Source organism: Pogona vitticeps, chromosome 12 (assembly GCF_051106095.1).
Source record: "Pogona vitticeps strain Pit_001003342236 chromosome 12, PviZW2.1, whole genome shotgun sequence".
Taxonomy (NCBI): domain Eukaryota; kingdom Metazoa; phylum Chordata; class Lepidosauria; order Squamata; family Agamidae; genus Pogona; species Pogona vitticeps.
In genome coordinates this window covers 22,411,977-22,437,585 of record NC_135794.1, presented here as the reverse complement: position 1 = coordinate 22,437,585, position 25,609 = coordinate 22,411,977, and the positions used below count along the sequence as shown (strand labels likewise).

Sequence of the window (25,609 nt, the reverse complement as noted above, 5' to 3'; positions counted from 1 at the left end):
TCCACAGCCCCAAAGGCGTCCCTAGGAGACCCCAAGGGCGCGGGGCCTCGCCGGCGCCCGCCTCCCTCACTCACTCCCTCCGGAGGCTTACCTTGCCGGGGGCGCTGTCCAAATGCTGAAGCCCATCATCAGGGCTGCCCCACCTCGCCCCTTTACGCCTCCTTCCAGAGCAGCCCGGCCCCTGGAATAAGGGGGGCACCGAAAGGGCTCAGGGTCCGTGTCTCCCGATCCCCCCCCCGGTCCCTTCAAAAGGTACCCAGATCGGGCAGGGACCCCCGAGGAGAAGAATCCCCGCATGCGGGCGGACGGTGGGGAGGTAGGAAGGCAAGGAGGCTCAGGGGTTGAGGCGTGAAGGGGTGGGATGGGGTGGGGAGGGGAGAGAATGGGGCAGCCTTCGCCTCCCCCTCCCCACCCCTTCCCCTCTCCCCCGGCTGCTTCCCAGGACCGCCTAAGCCGCAGGGGGGGGGGGAGGAAGGAGGAGGTCCTGCCGTCTGAACTTGCCAGCGGGGTCCAGCTATCCATCAAAACCCAGACAGCCCCAGACGGACAGGCCAAGTTCACGAGCAATGGGCTTAACCCCTTTCAGGCCGTTTTCGCGCTTGACTACGGTTTGATTTCGGTGATGGGTTTTTTAAAATGATGATGATGATGATGATGATGATGATGATGATGATGATGATGATGATGATGATGATGATGATGATGATGATGATGGTGAATGCAATTATCAAACTGACGTGCGGACCCGGTTGTGCACGGTGCATTGAAATTTATGAAAATCTGTCCACTTCGGGCCTCAGATGGCTTGCCCTCTTTCGGCGTCTCTCCCCCTTGGTTTCGCTTTCTCTTCCTCCTCTTGCAACCTCCCTTTTTTAAAAAATAGGAATCAATTGCATCTTTTTTAAAAAAAAAACTATAAGCACCTTATTTGTCTTCTCCTTCAGTTTCTCCGTCTCACAATTAAGACTTCTTGCAGTCTTGTCTTTAATTTATCTCTTTTCAAAAAAAAACTATAAATATCCCTTCCTGCCATCATCTCTTTGGATATTATCTCCTCCCCCCCCCCCCAAAAAAAATAATAATATAAAACAAACCTCTGGCTGGTCAGGGACACTAAGAATGCTCTTATTTGTTCATTCTCAACATGAAAAGAAAATTAAATGAAAATTTCAAAATAAGAGTAAGGCTGGATGATGCACAGGTTTGTAGGGGTTTTTTTTGTTTTTGTTGTTTTTTGGCAAGGATTTTGTATCTAAATACGACAAAGGCATGAAAGCATTAGAAAACAGCGGCCAGAGCTAGACAAGGCTACACCGGGAAAGGAAATATAGCCAGAATAAACACAGATTTGCTGATCCGCGTGCAGATCTGAATATTTAAATTGCTACGTAGAAGTCCTCTTAAAGAGTTTTTTTCCCCACGCTCCTTGAAAAAATCAAAACCTCACCAAAGTTTCGGTTTTATTTCCCTTTAGAATAATAGCCGGAAATATAATAATAATAATAATAATAATAATAATAATAATAATAATAATAATAATAATAATAATAATAATAATAATAATAATAATAATAATAATAATAATAATAATAATAATAATAATTCTATTATAAGACATGAGGTCGAATTGCGGGTTAAACAGTTGCATTATCAACGGGGACCGAAAAAACGTCCTCCAAATAAGGGGTAATATCCACGAGAAAAAGCAAGGACGGCCAACAACACAACAAAACCCCAAACACACCGCAACAAACACAGGATTCGTCCTACGCCCCTTTTCCGCGCGATTCGGCTTATTTGTCGTAACACTCGCTTTACCAGGCACGCACACACACACCCCAAATTTTTATGGGTACAGATCCGCTTCCTTGCGAAATGCCCTGGTTTTCTGCTGAATTAGCTCGGCTCTGTTTAGGCTGAAATGCAGGCACGCCAAACCAACTTTTATCTTCCGTTTTTCCCCACTAGCCACAGAAGAGTCCCTGTCCGGGTTTGTTCGCTTCTGTATCCCTGCTTCTAATTCCTTCCTTCCTTCCTTCCTTCCTTCCTTCCTTCCTTCCTTCCTTCCTTCCTTCCTTCCTTCCTTCCTTCCTTCCTTCCTTCCTTCCTTCCAGCGCCCGAGTGATGGGCTTGCTCCCCATTTTAACAAGCCCTAACTTCTTTGCCCCACTCCTAAAAGATTGCAAGTCACTTCCCCAGACCAGGTGTGTGTGTGTGTGTGTGTGTGTGTGTGTGTGTGTGTGTGTGTGTGTGTGTGTGTGTGTGTAAGGAGGGGGGGCGGGTTTGGGGGTTCCAAAGCCTCACACTCTGCGAGTCTCCATCCTGAGGAGCCCCGGTTGGCTCTCTCTGGCTCGCGTCTCCACCTGAGTCGGACTGACCGAGAACACCAGGGCATTGTCTGCAGACCGTTGACAGCAGGAGGGGGGTTCTGTGTGGGGGTGTGCACACGTGTATGAGAAAGAGAACGTCGGTATGCAGCTGGATCTGAGGCAGGGCAGGGCTTTTATCCGACTCAAGAGGTCGACTAGGTGGCTGCCTCGGGCGGCAGAATTCAAAGGGGCGGCAGGCTCACCTCCAGCATCCTTAAGGCAGCAAGGTATGTCTGTGCAGAGGGGGGTGCGGGTGGGGAATGGAAGCCCAGGCCCCCTTCCTTCCCCTTACACCCAGGGAAACACGACCAGAAGCTTAATGCATGTTTAAATAAATCATATCCTATCATATATCATATCAGTGCTCCCAGAGACGGATATTGCCGCCGATTTTTCCGAATGGCAGCCTCGCCTTTCTCTACGTACTACAAAGATTGGAAAATGTTGAAAAAAAATAAGTTGTTGCCCACGACCTCAAAATCACTTCAACCGGTTGTGATCTAAACAGGCGGAGAGGATGGGTCAGTGGGTGGTCATCTCCCTCCCCACCCCCCCAAAAAAGAAGGAAAACTGGAATTGACGAGGGAAATGAGGGTAACCATGGGTGGCCCAGACCCAGCATTTAAGGTGACAGGTCAGAGTCAATCAACCGCCTTGACGCGGTTTTGTTCCCCACGCTCACACGTACACGCCTATTTCAGGCCTTCGGAACTCCAAGGCTGGCTCCACGCCGGCCTCTCCATCCCGAGAGTTTTAGATAAATTGGCCTAGGGACGAGCCATCCGTCTCGGGAAGGGAAGAGAATAGACGGAGGTGGAATATATAGTATATAGTATATATATATGTATCTCCAGAAATGAGAAAGTCAAAGATCTTACCCTGCAGAAGCGGTGCAATGATCCTCTCTCTCTCCTCTTCCAAGCGATCCAAGACCCCCTACCCCAAAGGGAGGGTCTCTTTCCGCAGCTCCCACCCCTCGGTCTTCTCTCTGTGGGTCTGAAGCTCCCTCGTTGGTCTCCCGGCTGAAGAACTAATCCCCCCCCTCCTCCTTCCCTCTCTCTCTCTCTCTCTTTCTCTCTTTCCAAACCTCGTCTCCCATCACACACACACACACACCCCAGACTTCTCAGCCTCACCTCGGAGGCGGGGCAGGGGAAACTGAAGAGGGACTGCAGGAGAAATGTCATTTTGGGATGCGAACAAGCCTGTGAGTGGGCCTAGAGCACCCCGCGTAAGACAGTACGTCACCTATAAAACGCCTTAGCAAGAAGCTCCTTGTCTCTCTCTCTCTCTCTCTCTGCCTCCCTCCCTCTCTCCCCCCCCCCCGGCCTTCTAGAGCTAATCTTTCCCGTCCTAGAAATATATGAATATATGAGCCATAATAAAGAGCAGGAGGCTGGGGAGGCCACCGCTCCTTCTTCTGGTTTCCATTTCTTTGATGGAGGGGGGGGGTCTTGTGCTGGGGGGGGAGTTGGGGCGGGGGTGGAAAACTTGGTAGGGGTCTAACTGGCGGGTCGGGGTGATGGGAAGGGGGTGACATGGCAGGAGGAAGGGTCGCTAGAACTGGGCAAAAGTTTGCTTCTGGGAAGAATAGGCGGCGAGGTGGGGTTCGCCGGCAATCCAGTATACGAAACCTCGATCCCCCATCATCCCCCCGTCCCGCCAAATTGGGGGGGGGGGAGAGAGAGATTTTGGCAAGCCGTAGCGGGAATTATGGAACAGGGATCCGCTGAAAAGGGAGACCCTCTTGTTACATAACAGCACTGATGTTACCTGTCTGTCATGGGTTTGGAGGGAAAGTTCCATCCTATGGGGAGTGGAAGGCGGGACATCAGGAGGAGGGGCTGTACTGTATAAATATGTGATGCCTGTGTGGTGAAGGGAGATGCTGAGACAGACACTGTGAGACACTGGGTTGGGACGAAGCAGCAGCTGGGGAAGAAGAAGCTGTTGTGGGAGTCTGGGTGTCTGACAGGGTACTACTGTGTGTCAGAGTACCAGCCTGAAAGGTTCAGGGGTCTGTTGGTTAGCCAGAACTGATGGGTTCAGGGTCTGTGCTTTAAGTTAAAGGTTCTAGGTGAACCAAACTGTATGCTTGTGTGTGTGAGAATAAGCCACGTTACTTTATTTTATTCACCTGATTGTTTTATTTACCCTGTTTGTATTTAAAATAAACCTTATTCTTTTGTTGTTTAAAAATCCATCCCTGGTCTGTGTGACTTATTATAGGGAATGGTTGGTGGCAGCTTAGTAACTGTGTGATAGATCCCAGTAGGTCTGGGTTTGTCACATTGATTGGTGTCCAGCGTGTGGGATACGACTGGTCCAGTTGTCCAGCGGTCCAGCAAAGCCTTGGCAGGTGTGCCCAGAGCAAGGGGGGTCTAGTCAGGGACAGTCTGAGGCGCGTAGGTAATCTTCTAGGTGTACCTCACGGGGAGGTGCGCTAGTAGAAGAACGTGCCAACTGGGGAGACTTAGATTAAGGTGCTCTGAGGCAGCCTAGTTTTGGCGGGAAAAGCTGAGGAAAAACTGCGTAGCAACAGCGAGCTAGCTTGCCAGCTGAGAGGCCCAGCAGAGGGGGGTAGGCTCTGACTCGATACTGTTGCAACTTTAGTGCTGAAGAACAGCAGCAATCTCTAGGGAGAGCTGGTTCTGAGGTAAAAGGAAAAAAGTGGTCGTTTTATTTTGAGGCTTGACTTTTTAAAGCAGCCTGTTCTGAGGGGGGGTATGCCCTTGACTCGAAGCCAAGTAGCAGACATGAGTGAGGTGAAAGACCCCCAGATTGACCAAGGTTCTGAGGATGAATTTGGCTCAGTGCAAGGTGACAGCACAGGAGAGCAGGACCCAGAACTCAGAAAAATACTCCTAGCCCAACAGCATGAACTGAGGGTGAGGGAAATGGAGGAAAGATTAGAGAGAGAAAGAAGAGAGGAAAGGGAGAAACAGAGACAATTTGAATTGGCATTGGAGAGAGAGAAAATGGCGTTTGAATTAAGAAAACTGGAACTGATGAACCAGAACAATAATAATAATAGGGATTCTGAGGGAGGCCAATTGTCTAAGGCTGACCTGAAGAAATTCCCTGTGTACCACAAGGGAGATTGTCCTGAGGTGTTCTTTTCCTTAGTGGAAAGAGCGTTTGTGGACTTCTCAGTAAGGGAAACTGAGAAGATGACCATCATGCGGTCTTTAATCAGTGGTAGCCTGGCTGAGGTTTATGCCGAGATGCCTGAGGAATTGATGAAAGATTTTGCAGAGTTTAAAAAACTGGTGTTTGCCAGACATGGGATAAATGCAGAGCAGCTGAGACAAAGATTCAGGTCCCTCACCAAGAAACCAGAACAGACTTTTACCCAAGTGGGGGCCCAATTGGTGAGGCTGCTTGAGAAATGGCTATCGCAGGAGGGAATAGAGACCTATGAGCAGCTTAAAGACTTGATAGCCCTGGAACAGTTCTATTCAGTCCTGCATGGGGAATTGAAATTCCAGGTGAGGGAAAGGAAACCGAAATCTGTGGCAGCAGCCGCAGAAATCGCGGATTTTATCTCCCAAATAAGAAAGCCCTTGGGTGAGGGGAAATCTGTAGGTAAACCCAAAGAAACCTACAGCAAGTACTCTCAGGGACCAGGGAAAAGCCAGCAAGGGGGAGGGGCCCATGGTGAAGGGAAGCCCTCAGGCATGAAACCAAGCCCTCAGAATTTGGAGGGAAAACCGAAACAAGAGGAGAGAGAATCCAAATACACTAGAAAATGTTATTTCTGTCAGGGAAAGGGTCATCTAATCTCAGAGTGTGAAAAATTAAAGCAGCTAAAAGGAATGGTGCCTCAGAATTCTAGTGGGACCAAGCCAAAAGCTGTGTTCTGTGTCCAGAAAGAGCAAGGCTCAGTGTCACAGAGGGAGCCTGTTGCCATGGCTACTCAGTCTGGGACAGCTGCCTCTGCTGATCAGGCTGAGGAAAATGGTCCTCTTCTGGAGGTAAAGCGCTGCTTGCTGATAAAAACAGATTCTCAGTTGTTTGAGACAGCAGGGGTGGACGTAGGAATACTTGACCGTCAGTATAGGGGGCTGCGGGACACTTGTTCCCAAGTAACCCTATGCCATCCAGATATCATCCCTAGGGAGTTTATAATCCCAAATGAGAGCATGAAGGTGGCAGGGATTGAGGGGCAGATAATCTCTCTGCCAGTAGCAGAGGTACCTGTCAACTTTCAAGGCTGGAGGGGAGATTGGCGGATAGCGATTTCATCGACTCTGCCAGCAGCCGTGCTCGTGGGAAATGACCTGGCTGAACATGTGAAACGGGTGCTAGTGATTACACGCTCACAAGCCACCACAGGGACAGTTCAGGGGGGTAATGATGAGCCAGAGACGGAAGCAGGTGGGGGGAGTTCAGAAGCTGTGGTGGAAACCTTAACCACAGACAGCAGATTTGGACAGGAGCAAAAGGCAGACGCCACTCTCCAAAAGTGTTTTGAACAGGTGACTGACGCCCAGCTAACACCTGAAACCCCAGTGAGATTTCTGGAGAAAAAGGGGATTTTATATAGAGAAACCCTGAGGAATATCTCAAAAGGGGGAGATGGGATCAGAAGTCAACTGGTGGTACCTGAAAAGTATCGCCCCATGATCTTACAAAGGGGTCACTCTGACATGTCTGCTGCACACTTAGGGGTGAAAGGGCCCCTTGATTTGATCAAACAAATTTGGGAGCAGATCACCCAGGATGACCCACAAGACGTTGTGACTTACATAGACACCTTGATGAATGACCTAAAGCGAAATCTAGAGCTGGCAGCAGAAAACCTGCAAGCGCAGAAGGTCAAACAGAAAACATGGTATGACCGCAAAGCTAGAGAGAGGCACTTTGACCCAGGGGAGGAGGTGCTTTGGCTTAGGCCCTGCAGAGAGAATAAGCTGCAGCTCAAATGGGCAGGACCATATAGGGTCATTTCCAAGATGTCAGACCTGAACTACCTAATAGAGCAAGAGGAGAACCAAGCAAGGAGGGTGGTTCATGTGAATGCCCTAAAACCCTACTACAGAGGGGAACAGAGGGTTCTATTCGCGATAAAAGCAGCTGAGAGTGAGGAAGCTGAATTACCCTTCTGGGAGGGTAGAGGGGAAGTAAAATACAACCCAGAGGAGGTAAAGATCAGTCCTGCACTCACCCAAGACCAGCAGCAAGAACTAAAAATGCTGCTTAGAAAATATCAACAGGTGTTTTCCAACAAGCCGGGGATAGTGAAGGGAGTGATGCATCGGATCCACACAGGGGATGCACCCCCGCAGGCAGTATCCCCATACCGAGTAACGGGACCCTATAGGGACAAGGTGCGGAAGGAGTTGGACGAAATGCTGAGGGAGAACATAATCGTCCCCTCTTCTAGTCCTTGGTCCTCTCCGATAGTCCTTGTGGACAAGCCTGATGGGAGCATTAGGTTTTGTGTCGATTACAGGAAATTAAACCGTGTAACCACTCCTGATGCCTACCCAATGCCCAGGCTAGACAACCTGATTGAAACCATAGGGGGTTGTCGGTTCATCTCATCATTGGACCTGGTAAAGGGATATTGGCAATTAAGAATTGATCCCAGGGATCAAGAAAAGACTGCCTTTTGCAGCCCTTTTGGTCTCTATGAGTTTCGAGTCCTGAGCTTTGGTCTCAGAAATGCACCAGCCACATTCCAAAGGCTGATGGACCAGACCTTGGCAGGGCTCAGTGACTTTACAGTGGCCTACATTGACGACATAGGGATCTTCAGTAATACCTGGGAAGATCACCTGATACACCTGGAGTTAGTGCTGCAGAGGTTAAGTGCAGCAGGGCTAACAGTAAAGGCCAGCAAGTGTCAGCTGGGTAGCCCAGAAATAAAATACTTGGGTCACATGGTAGGGGGAGGAATGATAAAACCCCTGGAGGCCAAAATAGAAGCTGTTCGTGATTGGCCTAGACCCAACACCAAGAAAAAAGTCAAATCATTTCTTGGGTTGGTGGGCTACTACAGAAAGTTCATCCCGAGGTTTAGCGAGATTGCGGCTCCGCTGACCGATCTGACGAGGAAGAAGGCTGATGACCGCATCCCGTGGACCAGCGACTGTGAGGCGGCGTTCCAGAGGTTGAAGGAGGCGTTAATCAACTATCCTGTCCTGCGTGCTCCAGACTTCGACCGGGAGTTCATCATCTACACCGATGCGTCTAACAGCGGGGTAGGAGCAGTTCTGTGCCAGGAGGATGAGAATGGTGACCAGCATCCAGTGTCCTACCTGAGTAGGAAACTTCAAAAAGGTGAGAGACATTTGGCAACCGTGGAGAAGGAGTGTTTGGCCATAGTCTACGCGATCCAGAAGGCCAAGCCTTACATCTGGGGAAGACATTTTATTCTGTGTACTGACCATTCACCATTGCAATGGTTAAAGACAATGAAAAGCCACAATAGCAAACTTATGAGGTGGGCTTTGAACTTACAGGACTATGACTTTGAAGTGAAGGTGGTCAGAGGGTCAGTGAACTGTGTTGCTGACGCCTTATCAAGAAGACCTGAAGACTGAAGACGGCGAAAGAACATGGACTATATGTATATAATGAAAACAAAAAGTTAAAATGTACCTGGTTTTGAATTTGGTTGGTATTAATAAAGGTAAATTGATGTACTGTATATGGTAAAATGTTTAAATGCATATTTGCTATGGTTAACTTGGAGTGTAAGTATATGTAAGTATTATATGGTATGTATAAATGTTGTTGTGTATTTTATGCAGGTTGTTTTTTTGGTGAAAAGCACTTTTAGCTTTCCCCCTACAAAACAACTTTTAAAGAGGGGAGGTGTTACATAACAGCACTGATGTTACCTGTCTGTCATGGGTTTGGAGGGAAAGTTCCATCCTATGGGGAGTGGAAGGCGGGACATCAGGAGGAGGGGCTGTACTGTATAAATATGTGATGCCTGTGTGGTGAAGGGAGATGCTGAGACAGACACTGTGAGACACTGGGTTGGGACGAAGCAGCAGCTGGGGAAGAAGAAGCTGTTGTGGGAGTCTGGGTGTCTGACAGGGTACTACTGTGTGTCAGAGTACCAGCCTGAAAGGTTCAGGGGTCTGTTGGTTAGCCAGAACTGATGGGTTCAGGGTCTGTGCTTTAAGTTAAAGGTTCTAGGTGAACCAAACTGTATGCTTGTGTGTGTGAGAATAAGCCACGTTACTTTATTTTATTCACCTGATTGTTTTATTTACCCTGTTTGTATTTAAAATAAACCTTATTCTTTTGTTGTTTAAAAATCCATCCCTGGTCTGTGTGACTTATTATAGGGAATGGTTGGTGGCAGCTTAGTAACTGTGTGATAGATCCCAGTAGGTCTGGGTTTGTCACACCTCTAACCAAGGGAAATGGTTGAAGGCAGGAAGCCATGCCCGCCCTCCACGGTGTAGTTCGAGAAGAAGCGGAGAGAGAGAGAGAGAGAGAGAGAGAGACTCCCCTATGATGTTGTAAGCCGCTTCAGGTCCCCTGAAAGGCGGCTTATAAATTAAAACCAACAAATAAAATGTTTGGTTTTATGGACCAGCTGGCAGATTCTGGCTGCCAAGCAGGAGAAAAGATAGAGAGAGGGGAGGGGTTGTGGGTTGAGGCCGGGCAGGAGGGAGACCGAAAGTCCCCACCGGATGGCAAAGCCTCCAAAGCCTGGCACCCCTTTTTCCCGAGCCCCCCCCCGATCCTTAGCCGACCATCCCGGAGACTCTCTGGTGGCCACATTTGGGGAGGGGGGGGGATTAGACGTCTATAGAGCCACAGACGAAAGGGAAAAAAAGAGGATAGGATGAAATCCTGGCCTCTCTCTTCCTCTTACCGTTGTTGTTAGGTAACCGGTACATCCAAACACGAATTCCACACCCACCCACCCCGGTTTTACTCAGGATATACTTCCCGGCGCGTCTGTATGTTTAAGACACTTACCTGTACTCATATATTATATATTCTATTTCTTTCTTTTTAAAAAAAGCCCTACCGGTCCCTAGGCGTGCGCAACGCGTCTGTACATCACCCACGTCTGAGCTGTTAGGGGGATTTACACACGCAGAGAGAGAGAGAGAGAGAGAGAGAGAGAGAGAGAGACCGCGTGTGCGGTGTAAAATAGCACATTGGAAATTTAGCAAAACCCATTCAGGCCAGCACCTAAGAACCAGCTTGACTTCTGGCCAGGGGGGTGTTTTCCAAGACCATTTCCTCTGCCATTTGAAAGCGTGCGCCCCGAACATAGGTTTTTACCACTATCTATCTATCTATCTATCTATCTATCTATCTATCTATCTATCTATCTATCTATCTATCTATCTATCTATCTATCTATCTATCTATCTATCTATCTATCTATCTATCTATCTATCTATCTGTCTGTCTGTCTGTCTGTCTGTCTGTCTGTCTGTCTATCTATCTATCTATCTATCTATCTATCTATCTATCTATCTATCTATCTATCTATCTCGTATAATATTTACTGTAGAACAAGCCAGGTTTATAGGATATACCAAAGGTTAACTCGATGCTTGATAGCAGCAAGGAGCAGGGAAGGGGGGTTTGCAGGAATCAAATATAGGGACACGATCCAGCCCAGGGTGGAAAGGCTGCCAGGGCTTCTTGATTCCCCCCTCCGGGAGCGTTTGGGGGGACCCGGGCACAGTTGGGCAGGGGTGGGCCACCACCCCCAGGGCTCCGGATGGGAGGTCGCGGCCGCCTCTCCCTTTTTTGACGTCCGAGGCCTTGGCTTCTCCCCCCCTCAGGGCCCCGCCGGGTCTCTGCCGCCTCCAGGGACAGCTGCCTCCCCAGCCCTGCTCTCTCATCATCCTCTTTCTTCCCCCCCGTCCCCTTTGAGGATGATGCCCCCGAGTGAACAAAAAAACAGGGTGCGGGGAGGGGGATTGGTTTCAGAGGAAGGAAATCCCAGCCGAGGGGCGACCCTCTTGAACCCCCGACTGGGGAACCCTGCTCTTTTCCCCCTGAAGCACGCGGGGGGGGGGGGCACGCAGGGTCTCCAGAAGGCAAGGGCTCCGAAGGTTAGAGAGATGCCCCCCCCAGCCAGCAGCCGCGGGCTTTGGGTTACCTCTGGCGCCCATAATAATAATAATAATAATAATAATAATAATAATAATAATAATAATAATAATAATAATAATAATAATAATAATAATAATAATAAATAGAATAGGAAGAGGAGGATTTCCATGACATGTCACACTTTCTCTGCATCTTGTACTTGAACCCATAAGTGTTGATGAGTAAGTAACCTGGCCTTTCTCACCGGATTGTTCATAAACATGTCCAATAAAACATAGGCTGCAGGAAAAAAAATATGGCGTGTTATAGAAATCCTGATGAAATGATGATGATAATAAATAAACAGATATTTAACAGATACTTAGGCTTTAGGTGAAAACTTATATCCCTTATATAATACCAGTCAATGTTTCTATAATTTTGATTGACTGCGTGTGTGGTGTTTTTGAAGCATCATCATCATCATAACAGAGGAAGAGAGTTACACTGGGCGTTTTGAAAATCCGCCCTTTCTCATTTGTATTTTCTGACCCCGGCACTCACACGCTCCGGCCAACTTAGGGGATCGTTTGTAAAAATCTTCTCCTCCGGCCCATAAGACTGCCGCGATGCTGATTTTCGTGTGTGTGTGTCATAAAAAAAAAAAAAACAGCGAATTCATGATTGCGGGGAAAGGGAACCATCGGCCCAAACGGGGGTCCCATCTCCCCCTTGCCCAGAATGCAAAATACGGTCTCTGTCTAGATGCGACTCCTTCACACAGGGAGGACTGGACGTCCCTCCTGGAGCGAAGGGAGAGTATTTTATTTGAAAAAAAGAGGAATCCTTGCGTGTATATATATATATATTTTCTGGAGGCAGAAGGATAATGGACTAGGGAATTGGCTTGCCTGCATCTGCTAATTTTGAAGAGAGAGAAAAGCATCGTCCGTTGCGCAAGCCAGAAAATAATTAGTATTTAAATGGAAGAAAAAGGGAACAGTAAAATAAAGTCACTTCTGGTGTTTTCAGATGGGCATCCATGCCCCTTTCCCAGTTTTCTGGACCATTCCTTCAATCAGACGTAGATCCTACAAGGGCCTGAACGATCAGACCCAAGGATTTCCCTCCGCGTGTCATTTAATGGAACAAAAATTTTTGGCACGTAGATTGAATTAAAAGATGGCGCTCAGCAAACAAGTATTTGGCGCATGAGGCGAAGGTGTTGGTTTACAAGTTCGCTGAACGAGGCCTTTCGTCCAGATTTGCAAGCTCTGAAGGTCCGTTGGCGTCTCGGGTACAATCACGTTTTGCATCCTAAAAATGAAGATGATGATAGAATACCTTCGCACTCCTTTCTCTCTACCCCATTCCTAATTTAACGCTGATTTTTTTTTTCAGATTCATAAATGGATAACCGGCAAGGGCAGGAAGGGCAGGACGCCCCACGACGTGCAGACAGAAAAATCCATATTATTTCCTTTGAGTTTATTTGTCTGCCTAATTAAAATGTGTATGTGTGTGTATGTGTGTATGCTTGCTTTAATCCCTTGCAATATTAGATCAGGGTTTTCATTCTGTCCGGACCAAGCCTGTTTAAACAGAAAACGAGCAGAAATGCCAAAAAACAAAAAGCAAAAAAAAAGGGGGTGGGAGACAATAAAAATAAGGGCTTTTGGGGTTTATATGGGGGGATAACGGGAGAAAGGACCTTTTTTACGAGTGATTGGCAGCTGACTTCGTGAGTCTGCTCCGAGCAAGGGCGTCATCTAGCGGCAGCCTTGGCAATTGCAACCAAGATATTTGGAATAACTTTAAGGGCTTTTTAATCCCCAAATTCACTTTTTCTTCTCTCCAGCCGTTGCTGAAGTCCTTCCGTTTGCAAAATGCTAGCGTTAAATGGTGATCGAACGTTGGTTAGCCCCCCCACCACGATTCCTTAACCTGTCTTTTAAATTCTTGGCTTCCCTGTGAGCACTGAAGGATGAAAAATTCACTGGGAACTATTTATTTTCCATTAGTCAAAAGTGAAGATCGGGGTGCCTTTTTTTTTTTTTAAACAAACGGGTTTAATTTTTTTTCTCCAGTGATCGCACGAGATCCTTTCGTTTTCCGACTATAATTACAGTATATATAGAATATAGAGAACAAGCGACTTCAGCTTGGATGGTGAGAATTTCTTGCCAGCGGTGGAAAACACCATCATGCTTCTTCCCTCCCACCAACGTTGGTCTGTGTTCTGTGCATTTTGTTTTCTTAACCCCTCAATCGTAAAATGCAAAGAAAACAGAGCATCCGAAGCAAAACACGCTTTGCACATCGCCAGAAGCGCTGCCGTTCACACCAGGGTAAAAAAATGTTTTGATAGCCCCCGGCGCTGCTGCCTGACCTTTTTCTGAGTTTTCTAAAAGAACGATTTTGCATTTTTTTAAAAACAGTTCTAGGCATATGAGAAGGACGTGGAGAGGCTGCGTGGCGCTTCAAGGAGATATAAAAATATTTTAAATAAATAAAAATATTTTAGGGATGGGGGTTGCCTTCATTTCCAAGAGTTAGGAAATGATTCAGCTTTGTCTCAGACAAATTTCGGGGGGAAATCGACTTGTGGAAAGCCAGGATCTGAAGTGAAAATGGAGACTTTACCTTTAAGTGGTATAGTTCCGCACCCCCAAAAAGAAGCAAAAGGAAACGGGTCAATTCACTAATTTTTTTCTTTATGTATTCCATTCATTATTATTAATCATCATGTACCTAAACCACTGATCTGTCCAGCCAACTATTCCATTTATTACCTGTATTTATTTTAAAAAGAGAGAGTGAGTAAGGTCGGGTTTAGTCTTGAAGGGGATTTTTAATTTTATCTTTTTAAAACCCGGTTCACAAATTAAGTTTCGCTTTCTTTTCTGTTGTCCTAAGGTCGTCCCGATTCCGGGCGGAGGTTATAAGATGTTCATCCAGCCTTCTGCTGATTTATCTAGATAGAAGGCAGTAAATCTTCGTTCACTGCAAACGTTTTTCAAAAACCCCGTTTTAGTGGGTCAATAAATAAATAAATCGATAAATAGTAAGATTCCCTGGGAGTGAAGGTCGCTTCCTTTTCTTATCAAGTCAATTTGTAAACTGCCTTGGGGGGGGGGGGGGGGTCAGCCTTCTTTTAATCCTGGAAAGGGCTGTTGAGGTTCTGTGTAGCCCGGAAAATAAGTTGGTTTTACCCCAATCAATCAATCAATCAATCAATCAATCAATCAATCAATCAATCAATCAACCAACCAATCAATCAATCAATCAATCAATCAATCAATCAATCAATCAATCAATCAATCAATCAATTTTGGCTCTCTTGTCTGCTTGGTATCCTAAATCCAAGAATTTCTAGCAGGAGGAAGCAGGGTGTAAGAGGTTCCCCTTAATTATTTCATAATTATTTTCAGGGAGAAAAGCAAAGCAAATTTGTTTGTTGACGGAAAGCAAAAACAAACCAAGACTCTTGTGACATTGTCAAGTGTACACTTTCACTCCTAGTGTTCAGGAAAGCTGATGGTACCATTTATATTCAATTTATGTTCAAAATGGCGTCAGATTTTAATTTTATTTCATTTTATTGGGTCATTTTCAGTGCTAAACAATTGCCTTTTGTACCGGTTTCTAGTGGGTGAATTTTCGGATTCGGCCCAAGACGAAATTTGATCCCAGCTTCCTCCGTCCGGTTCTTTCCTTTTTGCCAGGCTGTGTCGTTGGTGCTTTGTTGGAAGGACGGTGTCTTCCCTATGAGTTCTCTGTCTCATTGAAATCCTAGGCCCATCCCTTGGGGAAAAAGAGGCGAAGGGCCTTTTCTGTGGCTGCCCCCGGGTGGTGACATGCTCTCCTTAAGGGCGTTAGCTTAGCTCCCTCCCTTTTAGCCTTCTGCCAACAGCTGAAGACCATCTCTTCAGGCAGGCTTTTAATAACGACGACTCAATCCCTGGATGCTGTTTTGTTTTGCTTTGCTTTTACAAGTTTGTTTCTAACCTTAAATGTTTTGAATCACCTAATGGTTTTTCAATTATTATCATCATTTAATTGCCTTGTTTTAAATTTATTGCATTTTCAGAATGGCATGTTTTAACATCGCGAGCCTGCTTACCAGGAGAAAGGCAGCCTACGAATGATACAAAATAAATAAATAAAATTAAGCGGTCCAAAAATGAGTAAAATCAATTGGTCAGGAGCATGTTACCCTATGGGTTATTCCACTTTCATACGGGCCCACCCAGGGCCTCCGACGCAGGTTCTCTCACCAGGGAAGTGGATCACCCTCTTGATTCATCCGTGGTCCCATGTGCCACTGCTTTGGCGCTGGGAATGCTGGATGCAGGTCCTTGGGCAAAATCAGGGCAGGCATGATCCGCATCGCCAAGTTTGCAGTTTAGAGCTGAGCAAGAGAAGAATAAATTCGCACAGAATATTGTGTTTCCGAACTGAAAAGTTTGAAAGAGCCTAACGAGATTAGTGAAATTTCTCATCATGTTTCCAAATCAAACGATTTTCAGTCAGGTCCATATTTTTACCTGCACAGTCCTAAGGGTCTTTTTTTTTCTTAACTTTTTCTTGTCCTGGTTTAAAAAACCCCAACAAAACTGGCTAGAGGGAACTAACTATACAGAGAGATTATCTGGGTCTCAGCTCGAATACCCCTGCCTTCTCTGATTTTTGGAAGCAAAGCAGAAATGGATCTGGTTCGTTCCTGGGTGGAAAACCACCTGCCCAGACCAGGGATCCCAGATAGGGCTAGGAAAGGAGACCTGTGGCTGCCGGTCAGAGCTAGCAGTATTGAGCTCTATGTGGACCAATGGACGAGTCCCTGTGTTCCCTTTGGGGCATTAACAGCCAGGGCCGCCCCAAGACAAGCTCTTCGCTGGAGCAAACCAGTGAAAGGAGGCCTGCCTGTCGGCCACGTGAACTGGCATCCGATTAATATGGGGGGGGGGGGGTAGATGCGTGCAGGATAGACTTATGTGACATGCACAAATCTGCCCCTTAAGATAGGGAATTATCTGGGGTGGGGGGCAGGAGAAAGGCCTGTGCCCCTGCTATCTCTCACCGTTTTACAGCAAAATCATCTCCGTGGCTTGCAGTCTTCGACTGCAAGGAAACCTCCACCCCTGTTCTCTTCTCCTTTAAAAGATCTAGGGCCCTGTTCTCCCTTTCTCTCTCTTCCACCCCCCACCCCACCGCCCCCCCATGGCGGGCACGATGCCCAGCTGCTGTCACCTGGACCCTTGCCATCTCATTATCAGGAGCGTTCACAAGCGGACAGGCCTCCAAGAACCAGCCATTTATGCTTGAAATCCGCCACCGGTTAGGGATGCTCATTGGAGCCGACATCAGCTCGTTGCTTCGTTATAAACCCATAATGGTTCCTAATACTTCTGCTTAGCGTCACTTGTCACATTTTCGAAGCTCAAGCCAAGCGGGCCCGGCCAGGGGGGATCCATCCAGGGTGGAAGGGACTGGCCCGTCGCTACTGCTTGACCGCCTTCCACCATCTGCTTCTTCCTGCAGAAATTTGTGGGCCTGCAAATTGAATGATCACAAAGAGAGGCCATATATATATATATGATCCATCATGGGACAGTCTCCTCTCTTTTTTTAAGAGGACTGTAACTCCCAGATGAACCCAGCTATCATGGCTGTGAATGTCCGTCATCCTAAACATTTTTGCTCGCCGGTAAAAACAGGTCCCTTTCCCATAATTTTCAGAAATGCGCAAGGTGAAGAGATGGCAGATAGGGTGGCCCAGGAAACCAAAGGGTCTCTGGATCAGAACGGCACAACTCTTTTATTGGGAAGGATGATCCCAAAGCATCCGCTATAAACTCTCTCAGGCTTCCCTTAGAGAAGGTGGATAGGAAACTGGTTTTGCTGGGAGCAAGATATTCTAATGGGAAAGATTTTGTTGTGCCTCGGACCTGAAATGGCAATGAAGATGCATTAGCTTTACACAAGACCCGCTCCTGGTAGAAACTCTGCCAAGATGCTGTTGGCATTTTTGAACCTTCCTTTACAGTTCAGGGTAGGGCTCTGGAACATAGCTGGAAAAAAGTTGGTTTTAGACTGTAATACTCAGACTTCCACCTTGGAGTGTGGGAGTTTTATGTGCAACCTTGCACGCTGCTGTAGTTTGCACATCTGGGGGGAACTTTTATTGGCTGCAGTGGTTGTCTATCCAGCACTGAGCAGTAATTCCTTCCAGTCTTTGATTTCAAAGAGGTCCACACCTCCCGGCTGAGTGCTCTTTCCCTGTAGCATCAGTTAAAGGCCGTTGTTACTTTGCTGTTGATCCGTTCGTCGCTGTAAGGGATGAAACGTTTGTTATTCTTTCTCCTACAAATGGCCCCAGAGTGAGTTGTTCAGACTACGTGCCCGTCGGTGAGGAAGGGGTGGACTATCTGGGGAATTTGTAGCTCTTCCCCTCCACAACTCTCTGGACTTCTACTGCGTAGCAAAACGGCAATTTGACCAGAAATTCCAAAACTTTGCAACAGGTAGAGGCTGGTTAGTGGATTCTGGGAAATGGAGTCTAAAAAGGTAGCTGTGGCTATAGGTCCTGTCATGAGCAGCTGAACACTACGGTAAGATCAGGCTCCATTGCTCACCCTCTGGGGACTGATAAGAGCCAGCAAACTGCCTTTATAGAGATTCAGGGAATGAAAAATCCGAAAGCCCCCAGAACCCATGTTGTGGGGCTGGGTTTGTGACCATCCCAGGTTGCCAGAAAAAGTGGCAAGCCCGTGGCAAGCCTTAAGAAGCAGGCAATACTGCCACCTGGCGTGCTTTTTGTCTGACGGCCAGCACAGAAGGCAGCTCCAAAAGGGTTAAAACAGATATAGGGTACAAGCTCGTTTTGTCCTGAGTCCTGCTCAAGCTCTTGCAAACTCAAACATTGTGGCTTCCTATAGGGAATTGGTCCATCTTGTATTTGGATCTTCCTCTTTTCCTGCTGCCTTTCACTTTTCCCAGCCTTATGGTCTTTCCCAGAGACTCTTGAGTTCTCCTGATGTGCCAAGAGCAGGGCAACCTCAGTTCCATCATTTTTGGCCTCCAGAGATTGTTCAGGCTTGATTTGCTCTAGGACCCCCTTGTTGGTCTTTCTGGTGGCCCAGGGCATCCACAAAGCTCTCCTCCAGCACCACATTCCCTGATCATCTCTTTTTACCACCAGCGCCCCTGATTTTCTGATTTTTCTCCATACTGAGCCTCTAGACAGGATTGGGCTGCACAGTATCCTGGCCCCATGGACCATATAGGGTGGAGCTGGAGAACATATGCCCCCCCTCCAGATGTTGGATTCCATCTCCCATGATCCTCTGCTGCAGGGCTGATGAGAGTTATAGCCCAAGGACATCTATAAAGCCATATACATATCCCCCTCACCTGACCCTTGATATAGGAATTTGTTTAGCCAGATTGCAGTGGTTGAGTGGAGCGATAAATAAATGCATTTTCTTGTGCACATCTGTATGAAACACAACAGCCTGGCTCCTGATAAGTAGTCCCACCTAGAATAATCGATCTATTGCCTCAGTGGGATTTATTGACTTGTAACTGTTGCAATACATGATCATCTATTCCTTTCCACAATGCCATCACAGGCAGAACCACTACTCATTGCAGGCAGAAATTCTGCAGGCTCAGCCTTGCCCATTGCTACGTGTGTCCCCGTCTGCAATAAATAAATAAACCCTATTATTATTATTATTATTATTATTATTATTATTATTATTATTATTATTATTATTATTATTATTATTATTATTATTATTATTATTATTATTATTATTATTATTATTATTATTATTATATACGCAACCTAATTATTATGATGTTTGTCCATGCAAACCTAACATAACAATTAGGTTGCCCGCTTTATTTATTTCTTTAGAAATTAGAAGGGAACTGTGTTTGATTATTTATTTAGGAATAGGAAAGAGCAATAGAAAAACTGGTATATGACTGCACAGAGGAAGACAGGCAGCTGGCTTAGTCGCTGTGGAAAAAAAAAAGGGAATTTTCCAGCTCAAAGCCGCCCTGATGGACGATGCAAAACCAATTTTATTCCACTTAGAATAAATAGACAGTTTTTTAAAAAAAATTCAATTTGCTCTGCGACCGCGGCAGGACTCGAACCTGCAATCTTCTGATCCGAAGTCAGACGCCTTATCCATTAGGCCACGCGGCCACCTTGAAACACGCTCCCTGCCGAACCTATAGGAAGCGAGAGCGCGGGACGTGGAGGAGGGCGGGGCAGAGAAGAGCGCGTAACCCCGCCGCCGAGCCGTGTTGGGAGATACCATCCTCGCTCTTTCCCCAGGGGTGACCCGATGGAAAGGAAGCGAGAATAGAAGCTGACCCAGCGGACCCTAACCCTTTTTTTTATTATTTATATTTATTCTAGACGGAAGATCTCCCTCAAAGAAAATCTCCGGGGTTTGAGGAGACACGGATGCCCCATTTTTCCCTCGTTCCTTAAACTACCCCCACTTTCCGTTTGGCGTTGGACTGTTCCACGCCGGTCGAGGCCTGGCGAAGGCTCGGCGGAGGGAGACCGAGGTGGGGGAGGGGCGGAGAGGCGAAAAGGGGGGGAGGGGGCTTATAAATTATATAGGTATAAATTATTATATCCCTCCCCACATAATTTGGGGGGAAGAGGGAGGTTAGTGCAATATAATTTGGGGGGGAGGAGGAAGAGGAAACACGACTTTTTTGCGGGAGGGGAGAAAAATAGCCATTTTTGGGGGGTCTCACCCCCATTTTGGGAGGCCTGAGGGGAAAATAAGCATTTTTTTGTCGGGAGGAGCAGGGGGAAGGGGGTAAAATGAGAGCCAAGGCGAGAAGAATAAGACATTTGGGGGGAATATAGAGGGCTTTTTTGGGGGGGTTATGAGGCGAGAAAAATAGCTATTTTGGAGTGTTTTTTTCTCTTTTTGGGCTGGGTGAAGGGAAAAGAAGCATTATTTTCTGTGAGGGGAGCTGGAGGAAGGAAAACGGGGTGCCTCTTTTCAAGAGGCCTACCACAATGAGTGTCAAGGGGGAAGAATAAGACATTAGGGGGGAATATAAGGGTTTTTTGGGGTGGTTAGTTTGGTAGATGAGAAAAAATATTATTTTTTTAAAAAAGAAGAAGCATATTTTCATTCCCTCCCCCCCCCCCCCGGGCAAAGGGGACAAGGAAAAGTAAATGACTTTAGAAGGAGAAAGAATAGGCATTTTGGGGGGGGGGAATCTTCATAATTTTTTGGGGGGGAGGGGAATGAAAATATATGGGGAATAAAACCAAAGTAACACATTGAAAAACAACAGGGGCATCAAAGCACCTGTTATTAAAAACATCATAAAATTCCTCCCCCCCAAAAAAATTATGAAGACTCCCCACCCACAAATATAAAAGCCATTTTGGGTCCTGCGATGAAGGAAAGCAAGATATAAATTAATGCCATAAATTCCGGGTGGTTTTGATTTAAACCCAATTGATTTAAATCACAATTTATTTATTTATTTATTTATTTATTTATTTATTTATTTATTTATTTATTTAAATGATTTAACTTGATTGATTTTTTTAAAATCATTGATTTTATCTGATCTGCAGTAAGTTAAAGGAATGCATTTAGGAGCCAGTTTGTTCTTTTGGGATAGGAACAAGAGCACTGAGATGGAGATGGTGTATAAGCACATGTGTTATATTAGTCAATGGAACAAGTGAGCAAAGAAAAATTTTAGAGTTGGGTGAATGATCTATAGATCAATTTGGGGATGACCTACAGGTCCCTTTGAAGGGACAGGTAATTCTTTCTAGTAGCAAGAGGACAAAAATAGTGAAATAGAGGGTTTATGCCGAAATATATTTGGGGAGGTGGAAGTCTATGATTGTCTTTTGTTGGGGAGGGGGTTGATAATTAGTCCTAGTAGATTTATATAGGTGCTGGTGATAGTTTTTATTTTGCCTGCAGATTATGGTATATTTTTAGTAGCAGGATCAAAAGCGCCTGTATCTCGTGAAAATGAGCACAGACAGCATGGGATTCATTGGTTTCTGAACCTTTTAGTAATCCTCAGACATAATATTTACTAGATTTTTTAAATCTCCCCTCTTTCTGTCAATATCGGAGCAGAATATATGGTTACCTTCCCTGCTCATTTTTATTCTCACAATAAGCGACTTGGTCCAAAGCCGTTAAGCCAGGTTCGTGTCTGAGTGAACGGTTTGAATCTGCAAGGTCCTAAACTTTGTCTGATGGAATGTTGTTTTTTTCACTACATGGGATGGAGCGTTTAGCATCTGGGGCAGAGAGGTGGGGAGGACAGCACACTGAGCCTTGATTTTGTTTCTCTTCTGATAGATCTTCTGCTAGCAAGAGTAGCACATTGGGACATTATCCATGCTTCTCATTCCCAAGGAAGATGAAACGTTTCCTACGGAGGACACCCCAAGTCGGTCCATTTGTGTTACAGAAGACTCAGCGATGGTCTTCAGCATCCTCCGCCAGCCGGCCACTTCAGGAGGAGGTGGTGCTGGAGGCGGGAGCTGCACCCCAACAGCTGCGTATGAACCCCCTTGGCATCCAGATGCTCTCCAAGGGGCTTCACAAGCAGATTTTCCGAGGTGCTCAGGTGCAGTATTCAGAGGAAGACGTTCAGAAGAGCATCAGACACTTGCAGAAGCATGATTTGTGGGGTAAAGAGACATCGACCCTTCCTGATGTGGAGCTGCAGCTGCCTCAGATGTACGGGGCCAACATTGACGAACATTTCCGGATTTTGGCACAGAAGCAGAGCCTCCCGTATCTGGAGGCTGCTAAGGAGCTTCTCCAATATGAGATTCCGACAATGCCCACCGAGTGGGCTTGGGAAGTGGGCTGGACACAGTATGGACCAAATGGAGAGAAGAAAGCTGTGGATTTTCCTGACGAGCAAGCCCTGGTGTTTGATGTGGAAGTCTGCGTGGAGGAAGGGCACTGCCCTACGCTTGCCGTAGCTGTTTCTCCAAGTGCCTGGTAAGAGGGAGAAAGCCCTGACGTGCAGTGGGACATTGCTGTCTTTCTTTTAAGTTGTGGTTTGACACATACAGCTCTGCAGGTGTTGCTTGACAGAGATTCCTCTCAGGGCAAGCAAGGATAGCCAGTAGCCAGGGATGGTGGGTGCTGTGGTCTCTTGGCATGGGCTGTGATCAACAGATGGAAGGCCTTGTGTTCCTCGTCTCTGCCACAAATTAAATGGTAAAACTTAATGTATTGTCAACAACCGCAGGATCCGAAGTCAGTGTCCTTCTTTTCAGTCCACAGCTGTCAAATCCTACATCAGCCACCATCCCATATCCTTTCCCTGTAATCAACCACTGCTCCCTCCTTCCGTGGTTCAGCTCTACGGCTGTTCCTCAAATTCTTCTACACCAGACTGCCGTCTCTTCTTCCTGAGTTCTTTTTGTTTACTGCAGGATAAAACAAATGTGTCTGCCTTGGAGTTTTCTAGGCCCTTTTGCTAAATTAAGAATGAGGCGCTGTGCTTCTTTGAAATAACTATTTGTGTTACTTGAGAATTTTGTGTGCCCTTTATCTTCTTTACTGGATGTCAGTCACTTCCATTATCCTGCAGTTGACCTATGTGCAAATACTGCAGGAGTTACGGAGACTGTATTTAATTAGAACATTGACTACCACTGGATTGAAGTGGCAATTTTCAGTGCATAATGAGATTTGGAAAAGGGTGAATCGCTGTAGGTTGTTTTTTCCTAATTTTTCTTGAACTGTTCAGAAGCCATGTTTGGCTTTTGAACTAAAAATTTAACCGCCCATGTGCTACACACAATATGTGGCTTGTGATAAACTGCAGTTTCATTTTTTAAAAATGTAAGTAGATGGTTATTATCATTGTTCTTCTCAGTCAGTGAACTTAACATTGTAACATGAAAGAATGATGTGTGTGTGTATGTTTGCTACATTTATCCCCCAGCTTTGCCGCGATGAAGTCATGATTCCTGACTAAACATGATTCTTTTCCCCCACATCATCCTCTCAACAGCCCTATCAGGTGAATCTGGCTTAGGAAGAGTGCCTGGCCCAGGATCACCCAATCTTGTGGCTTAATGAAGTTCTCCTGATGTGTTCTGTATTTAAGTCGGCTCTCATCTCAATTTTTCAAGGTGTTTTTTTTTTGTTTGGTTTTTTTTTGCTAAAATTGCTTTTAAAAAATTAATTCAGATCCCCCCCAAAATAAAGGTAGCTTCTGGGGCCCACTCATGCTTTTGTAGGCATGCTGTAATCCACACAGGTGTAACTTTTCAGGCGGATGTGCTTGTTCCTCAGGTATTCCTGGTGCAGTCGACGACTCTTAGAGCAACGGTACACCTGGTCCAGCCAGCTGACTCTGTCGGACCTCATCCCCCTGGAAACAGGGAGCCATCTTGGCAAGCAGGATTGGTGTGAGAGGCTGGTGGTGGGTCACAACGTCTCTTTTGACCGAGCACACATCAAAGAGCAGTACTTGATCCAGGTGCGCCACCCTGTCTGCCTTTGTAGCCATATTCTTCTGTGTGTTTCCTTCCTGTACACACTCTGCTCTTGGGGGCTTAATGGATATTGGTTTGTGATGGTATATATGTGATGTTTTTTTGTTTATTGTCCTACCCGTGAATTAGTGCAAAAGTATAAAAGTATGAAATAAACAAAGTACAGATAACAAACAAAACATGTCACTAGGTATTGATACTCACTGCCTGAATTATTTGCTAGTATATAAACTAGTTCTGTGCAAAACAAATGAATGTGTGAGGCAAGCGATTATGTTACCAAGCCCCTCTGAAATGTTGTAGCTGCAGATGAAACCATTTTTTTAAAAAAAAAGCTGGCTGGGGATTCTTAGAACTGTAGTCCAAAGAAGTAACGTTTCCTAGCTACGATTTCAAGACAGTAGGATTTCAAACTTCTTGCTTGTCCCCTGTTGGTGGACTTAATACTGGGCTAAATGTACATTTGGCAGCTGTTAATGTTGTTGGTTTTTTAAAACCTCCAGGCTGCCTCTGCCATTTTTGGTTTCTTCTGCCTTTAACTTCCTATCCACATGGTATTTCTTGTGTCATTATCTCAGGGTTCCAAGATGCGTTTTCTGGACACCATGAGTATGCACATGGCCATCTCGGGACTGACTGGTTTCCAGCGCAGCCTTTGGATGGCAGCGAGGCACGGCAAAAGAAGAGGGCAGCAACAGGTCCAGGAGCATATCAAGAAAACAAGCAGGAAGACAGAAGGTTCTGCGGTGAGTGGGAATGTCCTAGTTTAGCCATCCATTTCCCTTGGTTCTGTCCCTTGTTCATAATCTCTCCGTAGCCCCAGTTTATATGCGGACATGGCTGATATGGGAGCACTCCTTGGTGAGAGCCAATGTGGTCCCTTCCCCACAAACAGACAGAAGATGACTTGAAAATGGGGTTGCATTATTGTTCCTCCTCTTTCTCATATCACTACAGCTTAATAACCTCTCCTTTAGGAAGAGTGGAGACAAAGGCAGATGCAGATGTCATCTCTATACCTACCCTGTTTCCCTGAAAATAACACCTAACCCGAAAATAAGCCCCAGGCCTCCACCTTTGTGCAGCAACCCGAAGATGATGACAGGACTGTATTTGGATAAATGTAGATTGCTGTACATGAAAAAAAAATAAGACATCCCCTGAAAATAAATCCTAATGCATTTTTGGAGCAAAAACTAATATAAGACCCTGTCTTATTTTTGGGGAAACAGGGTAGTGTTGGGTCCACTCTGATGCCAGATCAAACCATGTTTCAGGAGAACTTCATCTCGAATAACTGCATGTTTTAATATGGCCACTTGATGTGACTGTTGCCGGTGTTGTGCCATGTAATGAAACCAGGGTGGAGATTTAATTGGCAGGAAGTGAGAAATCCCTACAGAAAACTGGGAGACGCTGTTTTAAGCTTGCTGAATTAACGGTACAGGGAAGAAATGAAGAGCAAATACTTTTTTTCTTCATGCATCGGTTCCTGTGTTAAAAAAACCTCTCTGCAAGTAGAAAATGCAGTTGACATATGACTCACCTGTCTATTTTTGTTTCTATAGACATTTCTGGTTTTGCTTTTTAACGTGGAGAAGTATTCAAAAGGTGTAATTCGGTCTCCCGTGTCATTTTGGGTGTCTCCCATGTTATTCTACGGCCTAACTTT

General features: G+C 46.1%; 1 protein-coding gene, 2 long non-coding RNA genes and 1 other non-coding gene across 7 annotated transcripts in view; 2 read left to right on the top strand and 2 right to left on the bottom strand.

The window, feature by feature from the left end:
* The window catches only part of LOC110072937 (uncharacterized), a 41,246-nt gene extending 37,612 nt beyond the window's left edge, over nucleotides 1-3,634 (bottom strand). The window contains exon 1 of the long non-coding RNA XR_013538929.1: nucleotides 3,248-3,634. This is a non-coding gene — a long non-coding RNA (uncharacterized LOC110072937). The remainder of the gene's footprint in view (nucleotides 1-3,247) is intronic.
* An 8,263-nt stretch (nucleotides 3,635-11,897) lies between these two features.
* On the top strand, nucleotides 11,898-14,464 carry LOC140702387 (uncharacterized). 2 transcript variants are annotated; one of them, XR_012081527.2, is made up of 3 exons: nucleotides 11,898-12,673; nucleotides 12,795-12,906; nucleotides 14,310-14,464. It is a non-coding gene; the product is annotated as an uncharacterized LOC140702387 (long non-coding RNA). The 2 variants fall into 2 exon arrangements; XR_013538931.1 differs by having other exon boundaries at nucleotides 11,898-12,690.
* Nucleotides 14,465-19,538: 5,074 nt separating this feature from the next.
* Nucleotides 19,539-19,611, bottom strand: TRNAR-UCG (transfer RNA arginine (anticodon UCG)). Its single transcript has one exon. It is a non-coding gene; the product is annotated as a tRNA-Arg (tRNA).
* A 269-nt stretch (nucleotides 19,612-19,880) lies between these two features.
* The window catches only part of POLG (DNA polymerase gamma, catalytic subunit), a 20,871-nt gene continuing 15,142 nt past the window's right edge, over nucleotides 19,881-25,609 (top strand). Inside the window, exons 1-4 of one of the 3 annotated variants that reach the window (XM_020781707.3) lie at nucleotides 19,881-19,982; nucleotides 21,773-22,426; nucleotides 23,735-23,921; nucleotides 24,516-24,683. In XM_020781707.3, the coding sequence (XP_020637366.3) occupies nucleotides 21,834-22,426; nucleotides 23,735-23,921; nucleotides 24,516-24,683 (948 nt within the window). In that variant the 5' untranslated portion in view covers nucleotides 19,881-19,982; nucleotides 21,773-21,833. The other 2 variants (XM_020781711.3, XM_020781708.3) reach the window with 2 other exon arrangements.